At 41.2% G+C, this 11,622-nt stretch overlaps 2 protein-coding genes across 2 annotated transcripts in view; both read left to right on the forward strand.

The window, feature by feature from the left end:
- The window catches only part of MAN2B2 (mannosidase alpha class 2B member 2), a 95,097-nt gene extending 94,273 nt beyond the window's left edge, over positions 1-824 (forward strand). The window contains exon 19 of the mRNA XM_073574518.1: positions 404-824. Coding sequence (XP_073430619.1) covers positions 404-492 — 89 coding nt within the window. The 3' untranslated portion in view covers positions 493-824. The remainder of the gene's footprint in view (positions 1-403) is intronic.
- A 5,751-nt stretch (positions 825-6,575) lies between these two features.
- On the forward strand, positions 6,576-10,952 carry LOC141088447 (uncharacterized). Its single transcript, XM_073574519.1, has 2 exons — positions 6,576-7,588; positions 9,776-10,952. Exons 1-2 carry the CDS (start codon positions 6,589-6,591, stop codon positions 9,883-9,885), a joined length of 1,110 nt encoding a protein of 369 aa, XP_073430620.1. The 5' UTR covers positions 6,576-6,588; the 3' UTR covers positions 9,886-10,952.
- Positions 10,953-11,622: the final 670 nt, after the last annotated feature.

Consider the following 11,622-nt stretch of genomic DNA (forward strand, 5'->3'; position numbering starts at 1 on the left):
AATGTATCAGTCTGCGGTCCAGCTGTTAAGCTCGCAGAGCATTGTCTAAGCAGGCCACTATTGTATTCAGCTGACTAGCTATGTATTGATTTGCAGCTTGTGAATGTAAGCAAGTGTTTTCTCATTCACTGACAGCAAACCGAACATTTGAAAACAAGTGTATTCGAAAGTTATAGAACTTTCTTATATAGAAAAAATCTACCTACAATCAAAGTAGTCACCTAGCTGTTTTCAGAATTGTTCGATATAGCTATGAAGCAGCGGTGGAACTGAAAGAAGATGAAGTTCCTTCTGCTTATTTATTATATTAAAGGACTGAATATGTTTTTAATATACGTATTGCATATTTAGTGTGCTAGTTATACCTAATTGTTTTTTTTTTTTAATCTTTTTTTCTATGTAGATGAGAGAATGTCTACGAAAAGCATGGAGGACTTTACCGTTACTGTTGCACCAAAGGAAATAAGAACTCTCTTTGTATATTTTCAGTAATTACTAGTTCCTGTACTATGGAAAAAAATTGTTTTTTTTTTGTCTTGTTTTTTTTCTGCCAACTGGACTTACTAACAGGAGATGTGAATAGGTATTTGTTGATTTTCAGTATGTTGGGTAGAACCGGACATTGGTATCTGGTGAGTGGGAATCTTTTCTGTGAACTTCATTAATTAGTTATATGGAACTTTTTGCACTTTGACCGTTTCTGCCTAAACTTTAATGACCAATGAGATGTATTATATTGTAAAAAAAAAAAAAAAAAAAAAAATATTGAGTTGTATATTTTGTACCTGAGTTACATTTTTACAATAAAAATTTTCACTTTTAAACGATAGATTTATTTTTTTATGGTTACATTATTAGATCAAACAGGTGAAATAGATGAAAATACTGGTGTACTTTTAACCCCTTTACTACCAAGGGTGGTTTGCACGCTAACTCCCGGGCCAATTTTTACAATTCTGACCACTGTCCCTTTATGAGGTAATAACTCTGGAACACTTCCATAGATCCCGGTGATTCTGACATTGTTTTCTCGTGACATATTGTACTTCATGGTAGTGGTAAAATTGCATTCCTATAACTTGCGTTTATTTGTGAAAAAAAATTTGGCGAAAATTTCGCAATTTTCCAACTTTGAATTTTTATGCCCTTAAATCACAGAGATATGGCACACAAAAAACTTAATAAGTAACATTTCCCACATGTTTACTTTACATCAGCACAATTTTGAAACCAAAATTTTTTTTTGTTAGGAAGTTATAAGGGTTAAAAGTTGACCAGCGATTTCTCATTTTTGCAGCACCATTTTATTTTTACGGACCACATCACATTTGAAGCTACTTTGAGGGGTCTATATGATAGAAAATACCCAAAAGTGACACCATTCTAAAAACTGCACCCCTTAAGGTGCTCAAAACCACATTCAAGAAGTTTATTAACCCTTCAGGTGCTTCACAGGAATGTTTTGAATATTTAAAAAGAAATGAACATTTAACTTTTTTCACAAAAAAAATAATTCAGGTTCAATTGTTTTTATTTTACCAAGGGTAAAAGGAGAAATTAGACTGGAAAAGTTATTGTGCAATTTGTCCTGAGTATGCTGATACCTGATATGTGGGGGGGGGAACTACTGTTTCGGTGCATGACAGAGCTCAGAAGGGAAGGAGCGCTGTTTGACTTTTTCAATGCAAAATTTGCTGGAATTCAGATCGGACACCATGTCACGTTTGGAGAGCCCCTGATGTGCCTAAACAGTGGAAACCCCCACAAGTGATCCATTTTGGAAACTAGACCCCCCAAGGAACTTATCAAGATGTGTGGTGAGAACTTTGAACCCACAAGGGCTTCACAGAAGTTTATAACGTACAGCTGTACAATTAAAAAATCATATTTTTTCCACATAAATGATCTTTTCACCATCAATTCTTACTTTTCCAAGGGTAAGTTATTGTGCAATTTGTCCCGAGTACGCTGATACCCCATATGTGGGTGTAAACGACTATTTGGGCACATGGCTGAGCTCGGAAGGGAAGCCGCGCCATTTGACATTTTTGGCTGGAATTGAGATCGGACACCATGTCGCGTTTGGAAAGCCCCTGATGTTCCTAAACAGTGGAATCCCCCCACAAATGACCCCATTTTGGAAACTAGACCCACTAAGGAACTTATCTAGATGTGTGGTGAGCACTTTGAACCCTCAAGGGCTTCACATAAGTTTTTAATGCCCGGGCGTGAAAATAAAAAAATCGTATTTTTTCCACAAGCATGATCATTTAGTCCCCAATTTTTTTATTTTCCCAAGGATACCAGGAGAAAGTGGACCCCAAAAGTTGTTGTCCAATTTGTCCTGAGTACACAGATGCCTCATATGTCGGAGAAAACTACTGTATGGGCACACGTCGGGGCTCGGAAGGGAAGTAGTGACGTTTTGTAATGCAGACTTTGATGGAATGGTCTGCGGGTGTCATGTTGCCTTTGGAGAGCCCCTGATGTACCTAAACAGTGGAAACCCCCACAAATGACACCATTTTGGAAACTAGACCTCCTAAGAAACTTATCTAGATGTGTAATGAGCACTTTGAACCCCCAAGTACTTCACAGAAGTTTATAACACCCGGGCGTGAAAATAAAAAAAATCATATTTTATTTTCACAAAAATGATATTTTTGCCCCAATTTTTTATTTTCCTAAGGGCAACAGGAGAAATAGGATGCCAAAAATTGTTTTGCAATTTGTCCTGAGTAGGCTGATACCCCATAAGTGGGGGTAAAACACTGTTTGGGCGCATGGCAGAGCTTGGAAGGGAAGGAGCACCATTTTGACTTTTTCAGCGCAGAATTGGCTGGAATTGAGATCAGACGCCATGTTGCGTTTGGAGAGCACCTGATGTGCCCAAACAGTGGAAACCCCCCAATTCTAACTCCAACCCTAACCCCAACACACCCCTAACCCTAATCTCTGCCCTAACCCTAATGGGAAAATGGAAATAAATACTTTTTTTTTAATTTTATTATTTTTCCCTATCTAAGGGGGTGATAACGGGGGGTTTGATTTACCATTTATGGCGGGTTTTATGTTTGGCAGCTGTCATACGCTAAGGCTATGTGCCCACGATGCGTTTTTTAAGCGTTTTTGCCACGATTTTCGGCGCAAAAACATTTAAAAATCGTGTACAAAACGCCCCCCATGCATTCCTATGGCATTCCGCACATGGTGTGCTAATGCTGCGCTTTTTTCCGCGGCGGAAACGCATCGCGGAAAAAATCGCAGCATGATCATTCTTTTGTGCGGAATCGCAAAGAATTGCCGCGATTCCGCACCCATAGGAATGCATGAGAATCGCTTACTTCCCGCATGTGGCTATGCCCACCATGCGCGAAGTTAAGTGTCTCATGTGCGGTTGGTACCCACAGTGTGGAGGAGAGGAGACTGTCCTCCAGGCCCTGGGTACCATACCCCTGTAAAAAATAAAAAATCGGGGTATATTTACCTTCCGACGTCCCGCGCTGCATTCCCGGCCTAAGCGTTCCCAGTAATGCCTTGCGGCAAGGTCCTGTGATGACGTAGTCTCGCTTGACTCTAGCGGTCTCGCGAGATCGCTATAGTAACGCGAGACCAACATCATCACAGGTCTCGCAAGGCATTACTGGGAATGCTGAGGCCGGGAATGCAGCGCGGGACGTCGGAAGGTAAATATACCCCGATTTTTTATTTTTTTTTTATCATTTTTAACATTTTATCTTTTACTATTGATGCCGCATAGGCGGCCTCAATAGTAAAAAGCTGCTCACACTTGTCAAACACTATGTTTGACGAGTGTGACCAACCTGTCAATCACTTTCCAAGCGATGCTTCAAATCGCTTGGAAAGTGCTTGAGAAAATCGCGGCAGAATCGTGAACAGAATCGCGGTGAAATCGCGCGGAAAAAACCGCGCGATTTCTGGGAAGGAGTCCGGTTTTTAGTGTGCGTTTTAAAACCCTACGTGGGCACATAGCCTAAAAGACGCTTTTTATTGTAAAAATAGTTTTTGCATCACATATTGAGAGCTATAATTTTTCCATATTTTGACCCACTGAGTCATGTGAGGTCTTATTTTTTGTGGGACAAGTTGACGTTTTTATTGGTATCATATTCGGGCACGTGACATTTTTTGATCGCTTTTTATTCCGATTTTTGGGACGCAGAATGAACAAAAACCAGCGTTTCATGAATTTCTTTTGCTTTATTCTGCGAGCTATAACTTTATTTTTTCTCTGATGATGCTGTATGGTGGCTCGTTTTTTGCGGGACAAGATGACGTTTTCAGCGGTACCATGGATATTTACATGCTTCTTTTTGATCGCGTGTTATTGCACTTTTTGTTCGGCGGTATGATAATAAAGCATTATTTTTTTGCTTCGTTTTTTATTTTTATTTTTTAAGGGGTTCGCTAAAGGGATTAATTAATGGGACAGTTTTATAGGGCGGGTCGTTACGGACGCGATGATACCAAATATGTGTACTTTTATTGTTTTGTTTTTTTATTTCCAAAAAATGAATTTATTAGGGAATATTTTTATTTTTTTTTTTTTTCTTTTTAGCGATTTTTTTTTTTTTTTTAAATTATTTTTACACAGGTTGTCCCAGGGGGGACATCACTGTGCTGTGACAGATCGCTGATCTGTCACATCAGAGATCACTGTGACAGTTCAGCGATCTGTCACAGGCATTGAAGCAGACTTCATCTTGCCTGCGCTTTGCAGGCACTGAGGAAGCCAGCTCCATGCAGGCCCGAAGGTCCCTGTCGCCATCTTGGATCCGGGGACCTGCAGCAGCGCTGCACATTGCGCTGCAGTGGGGGGCTCAGGGAAGCACGGAGGGAGCCCCCTCCCTGCCGGTGCTTCCCTTTAACCCCCGGTACACCGCGATCGTGTTTGATCGCGGTGTGCAAGGGGTTAACGTGTCGGGGGCGGTCTAGTTTGACCACTGAATATTTTTGGTCCCAAACTGAGTTGTATGTTATATATAGATCACAATGACAAGAATTTATTAATTCCAGTATTTATGTATATACTTTATTTATGGTTACATTTTGTTTGTTCATTTGTTTTACTTTTTCACCTTGTAGTAACTGATCAAGGTCAACACTGACCGAAACGTTTTTTTGATACTACAAATAAACTGCTCCACTAACCATTAAGTTGAGTCCCAGGTTTTAATTATACTGTATTTAGTTTGGGAACCTACCTCGGCACCACCACAGTTGTGCACACGGTGTTTTCTCCTACACATCCATAAGTCAGGCTTGTCAAAATATAAATTTAATTGACCAGTATGGTAAACACCATAAACAGAAAATGCCAGAATTAGTTTTTCAATCTCCACACCTCCTTAAAAAAAAAAGATATAAAAAGCAATTAAAATGTCATGCCCCAAATTGCTACCAATAATGCCCGGCAAAGGCTGAGGGGCAAGACAAAAACGTAAACAGGTCAGTCCAAAGTTGGCAGTCCAATACAGTACGGATAGACAAAAAGCTAGGCAAACAAATGATCAATGGCAAGGTGCGAAGTCAGGCAACAAAATAATTGACGAGCAGAACACTAAGCCTGAGTTCACACGTGGTGTTTTTTTCGCGTTTCCGCGGCGGTTTTAACCGCGCGATTTTGTCGCGAAAACGCGAAAAATAAGCATCCCATGCATTCCTATGGGATTCCGCAATGCTGTACTAATGGAAGCCTTCATAGAATATCGGAGTCAAACAAACCCAACAAAAACTACTTTTCAAAGTCACATCAGTAAAAAATTCATTTTTATTACACATTTCTTACAAAAAATATATAAATTAAACAAAATGAGTCAATATCAAGGTGGAGACATATTAGAGAGACAAATCAGGTATAAGGTGAAAACACCAATCAATATTGAACCCCTAACAGAAGGGGAAAAGATTGTCACACCCTAATTAGGACACAGGAGAGGGTGAAATGGGAGTAGATTTTTATATAAACGTTTATGTATAACACACCTTCACTTGTCTGGGAACAACACATGCCATGGTCACTAATAAATTCAGAAGTGAGGGCAAAATCATAGCCCAGAGTTGTTCACTCACACAGGAAGGTGAAAAAAGTAATAATCTTGTACCTATGCTCCCATTGTGACAAGCCACTCACATGCTATCCATAGTCAGGGAACCGCTAAAGTGCTATTGATAGTGCAGTAATGTACATCACCTTACCCATATAGGGTCCTGAGGAGCCTCTCTACTGCCCGACGCGTTTCGCCCTACTGGGCTTCCTCGGGGGGCTGTGTGGATGCATTATTGGACCACCTGTATGCTTTTATAGGGGAGTAGAGAGTTTGCAACTTTAATTTATATATTTTTTGTAAGAAATGTGTAATAAAAATGAATTTTTTACTGATGTGACTTTGAAAAGTAGTTTTTGTTGGGTTTGTTTGACTCCGATATTCTATGAAGGCTTCCATGTCTATGGGGAGTTAGCCATTAATTTTGATGTTTTGAATAACATCACTTTTAGCAGGTATGAGCATAATTGTGTTACTAATATTTTTTCTGTGGCTTTCCACAGCGCATCAACCTGAGTATATGGATCAAAAAGCACGTGAGAAAGCGTGGATTAACAAATTGAATGAGGTATTTGGTGGAGATCAAGGTGTGGCTGTTTCTTCACGAGAAACTGAGGATCTAACAGCACGGTTAAAGAATTTATGTAATAAAAAGACGAGGATTTGGTGGAATAAGTCGTTTTTAGAACGCTATGTGGATAAAGGCCTTATTCCACGTGGACTACGTGTACAGGTGTTTCCATCTTTCTCCATTAGTGATGAGATCTTTCGACAGAAGTGGGAAGAAGTCTCTTCAGTATGCTCAAAGGGGTATATGGAACTATTAATTAAATCCAATGAGAAAACCTTAAGTGAATTGGAGGATGAAATTAATCACATCCAGCTGGAGCTGCGTGAAAAAATGCATGCCCAGTCTCTGGCCAAATTTAATACAGAGTTAGAGGAAGATTTCACTAAGTGGGAGCAGGATATAGTGTCCTCAAAGACAAAAAAATATCAGAGAGATGTTAATGATTTTGCTAACAATAGAGCATATAGGTGGAGAAGGATTCAAGGGGAATTCAGGTCTACCCGTAAAACCCACCATAATTCATTTTCTTCAGCATCCTCTGTGGATGAGGAGGTAGCATCCAACTCCTCCCTACTACCCTTTGTAGGGGAAAGATTGGGAACAAATAAATTTGGCCAGAAGAGAGGCAAAACACAGACAAAGAGGAAAATGACTCCTCCACAATCTAAGGAAAAGAAATCTAAAGGTCATCTGGAGGTAATTAATTTATCAGATCATAAACTTACGCAGCCTCAGTTGGATGTTTTAAGTAAGGGTCTTACTTTTGTTCCCTCTAACAAATTCAATTACTTTGTAGCAATGAAGGACCTTCAGCTTTTCCTGAGGAAGGTGGTTTTGTGCAAATTGCACTTTAAACCGGAAGATACTGATGCAAACCTGCTTACTCAGGAACAAGAAGCTATTAATATACGCGAAGAATTGGAAACCGGCATGCCTCCCTCAAGTACAGGTACCTTTCCAACCTTTCTTACTCCTAGGTCAACCACGTTTCCCCCTTTTTCCACCTGTTCGCAGGTGGATATCTTTAATAAATTGGTCTTGGAAGATTTTAAAAAGCTTCCGAGCAAAATGAATCATGTTAATTTGACTAAAGTACAACATGAAGCTATAAGAGAATTAAGGGGTTTAAAAGACGTGGTAATTAAACAGGCCGATAAGGGGGGAAATGTGGTACTTTGGCCATCTACTATGTATGAGAGGGAGGCATTCCGTCAGTTGAGGGACAAGGAGGCATATATCCAACTTCCTGACAATCCGATTCAAAAATTCTCTCTACAATTGTTCCAGATTCTGGATGAGGCAGTTACACAGGGTATTATTCCTTGAAAAATTTGTGAGGGACTTATGGTGGAAAACCCGATAATTCCAACATTCTACTTGTTGCCGAAAGTGCACAAAAATCCAACTATCCCTCCGGGGCGTCCGATTGTCTCTGGCATTGGAGGGCTGTGTGACACTGTATGTAAGTTTATTGATTACTATCTTCAACCGTTGGTGGAAACGCTGCCCTCCTATGTCAGGGACACTACGGACGTCCTGAGGAAGATTGACGGTTTGTCACTTGAACCTGATATGCACTTAGCGACAGTGGATGTGGAATCGCTCTACACGAGCATCATGCATGTAGACGGTCTGGAGGCAACCAGTTTTTTTCTGAGTACAAGTAATTATGAATCCACACTATGCTCGCTGATTCTGGAGCTCCTTGAATTTATTTTGACTCACAACTTTTTTATCTTTAAAGACCGGTTTTTTTTGCAGCAGCGCGGCACTGCGATGGGCGCGGCCTGTGCCCCGTCCTATGCTAACCTCTTCTTGGGTCACTGGGAAAGGGGTATTTTTGGGGGCGGGGTGCAGGCCGCGGCCCATGCGCAGTGCTGGTTTCGATTTATTGATGACGTCTTTATTATTTGGCAAGGGAGCGAGTCTGGTTTCTTGAACTTCATCGGTGAGCTGAATAAAAACAATTTAAATATTAAATTAACATATAAGATCAACCCTAAAGTAATAGATTTTTTGGACATTAAAATAATGGTGGACGATGAGGGCAGAATACAGACCGATGTCTTCCGTAAGGAGACATCGGTCAATTCATTGTTACACGCTACATCTGCCCATACATCATCCACCATTCAAGCAGTGCCCATTGGGCAATTTTTAAGAATGAAAAGGGTATGTTCTACCGATGGGGCTTTCAGGGACCAGGCTCGTGACCTGAGCTCAAGATTCAGCGAGCGTGGATATAGTAATCGGTGTATTAAAAAAGGTTATCGTCGAGCTCGGGCTACGCCCCGCGACCAATTGCTTGTGGGGTCTGGTCGTACTAATATATATGGTAAAAAGGACTTTGTCCTAAGATATATTTCCACTTTTAATAACCAGTGGGATAATATGCGCCAGATCTTGCAGAGGCACTGGTCTGTACTCCAGACCGATCCGTGCTTGAATAAGGTTTCACCATCTAATCCACTAATGACAGCTAGAAGGGGTAAAAACCTTAAAGACCTGTTGGTACGAAGTCACTATGTGGCAGCCCCCTCATGGGGCCTGTTTGGGTCACAGCAACCAAAGAAAAAATGGCGTTGTTTTCCTTGTGGCTCATGTCGAGCCTGTGCAAACATTTGCCAAGCAACCGCATTTTCTTCAGCAGATGGTTTGAACGAATATGAAATCTTATCATATATATCGTGCAGTACAAGATATGTGGTGTATTATGCACTATGCCCGTGCAAGCTAATCTATGTGGGCTTAACATCTCGCGAACTCCGTGTTCGCACACGCGAACATGGGAGGGACATAGTGGCGGCAAAGGAAATACAAGACGTTTCTGGTTTAAAAACAATCCCTAGGCACTTCAGGCTGTGCCATAATTCAAACCCGACTGGCTTCTCGGTTCGCGGCATAGACCGCATTCATTGTGGAGCCAGAGGGGGCGACTACAAAAAGGCATTGGCACAGCTTGAGTGCCGGTGGATTGTGACCCTAGGTACAATGTTCCCAGCAGGGCTTAATGAGCAGCTGTCATTTACGCCATTCCTCTAAATGATCCTTTTTTTCTCGTTTTTAAAATATTTTACCTGTATTTTTTTGTATGTTAATATTTTAATATTTTTTGTCTTATTTGTCTTTTTGCGAGGTCTCTATTCTTCTACATGCTTTAATATTGTTTTACGACTATTTACATCGGGGAGTGAAGAGTTGCAAGAAATTGATGGAAGACGTACGCATAACTCTGGAGCTAACTGATCCTTATTGTAATAATTATCTATGTTATATTAAAGAGAGCTTTGTGATTTATTCTTGTACATTAATTGTCTTTTTGGCATATCTACTTTATTGTACTTTAAACGGATGATTAATAATAACTGCGAATATAAAATTTTCATTATGCGTTAAAATAGATAGTTATGAATCATTCATGTTGGAATGCATCTATATTGTGGCTCCCCATGTCTACATTGGTATATTATGTGGTTTGAGAAACTTTTTTGAATGGTTAATAGATTTTCATATCTGTTTCATTAATGTACAGAGGAGTCCGGTTTGGTGTCCCACGCATGCGCATGAGTGTCCTGTCGCGCCGCTGCGGTCTTCCATACTGTCCCGTTGTGTGTACACGCAGCCATGGCAACAGCCACTGCGATGACGCACGCCAGCTTCCGGGAAGACCGGTAGTGACGTGACGCTACTCAGGAGAGCTTCTGCGCATGCGCGACTTTTCAAAGATGGCGCGCGCCAGTTGCAAACTCTCTACTCCCCTATAAAAGCATACAGGTGGTCCAATAATGCATCCACACAGCCCCCCGAGGAAGCCCAGTAGGGCGAAACGCGTCGGGCAGTAGAGAGGCTCCTCAGGACCCTATATGGGTAAGGTGATGTACATTACTGCACTATCAATAGCACTTTAGCGGTTCCCTGACTATGGATAGCATGTGAGTGGCTTGTCACAATGGGAGCATAGGTACAAGATTATTACTTTTTTCACCTTCCTGTGTGAGTGAACAACTCTGGGCTATGATTTTGCCCTCACTTCTGAATTTATTAGTGACCATGGCATGTGTTGTTCCCAGACAAGTGAAGGTGTGTTATACATAAACGTTTATATAAAAATCTACTCCCATTTCACCCTCTCCTGTGTCCTAATTAGGGTGTGACAATCTTTTCCCCTTCTGTTAGGGGTTCAATATTGATTGGTGTTTTCACCTTATACCTGATTTGTCTCTCTAATATGTCTCCACCTTGATATTGACTCATTTTGTTTAATTTATATATTTTTTGTAAGAAATGTGTAATAAAAATGCATTTTTTACTGATGTGACTTTGAAAAGTAGTTTTTGTTGGGTTTGTTTGACTCCGATATTCTATGAAGGCTTCCATGTCTATGGGGAGTTACCCATTAATTTTGATGTTTTGAATAACATCACTTTTAGCAGGTATGAGCATAATTGTGTTACTTGCTGTACTAATGCTGCGGTTTTTACCTCGGCGGAATCGCTTCGCGGTAAAAACCGCAGCATGCTCATTAATTTGCGGAATCGCGGTGATCCCGCACCCATAGGAATGCATTGTTCCGCTTACTTTCCGCATGTGGCTGTGCCCACCATGCGGAAAGTAAGCAGAACATTTGCGGATGGTACCCACGGTCCGGAGGAGAGGAGACTGTCCTCCGGGCTTTGGGTACCATATCCCTGTAAAAAATAGAATTTAAAAATAAAAAATATTGTTATTCTCACCCTCCGACGTCCCGCGCAGTCTTCCCGCTTCTCTCCACGCTCCCGGTCCCAGTAATCCTTTGTGAAAATGCCCGCGATGGCGTCCGTTCTCGCGGGATCGCGAAGTCTCGCGGTCATTCGCGTGACGTCATCGCGAATTACCGCGAGACGTCGCGATCCCGTGAGAACTGACGTCATCGCGGGCATTTTCGCAAAGGATTACTGGGAACGCCTGCGCGGGACTTCGGAGGGTAAGAATAACACCATTTTT

This window comes from Dendrobates tinctorius, unplaced genomic scaffold (genome assembly GCF_039654945.1).
Source record: "Dendrobates tinctorius isolate UK_male_01 unplaced genomic scaffold, ASM3965494v1 ptg000039l, whole genome shotgun sequence".
NCBI lineage: Eukaryota > Metazoa > Chordata > Amphibia > Anura > Dendrobatidae > Dendrobates > Dendrobates tinctorius.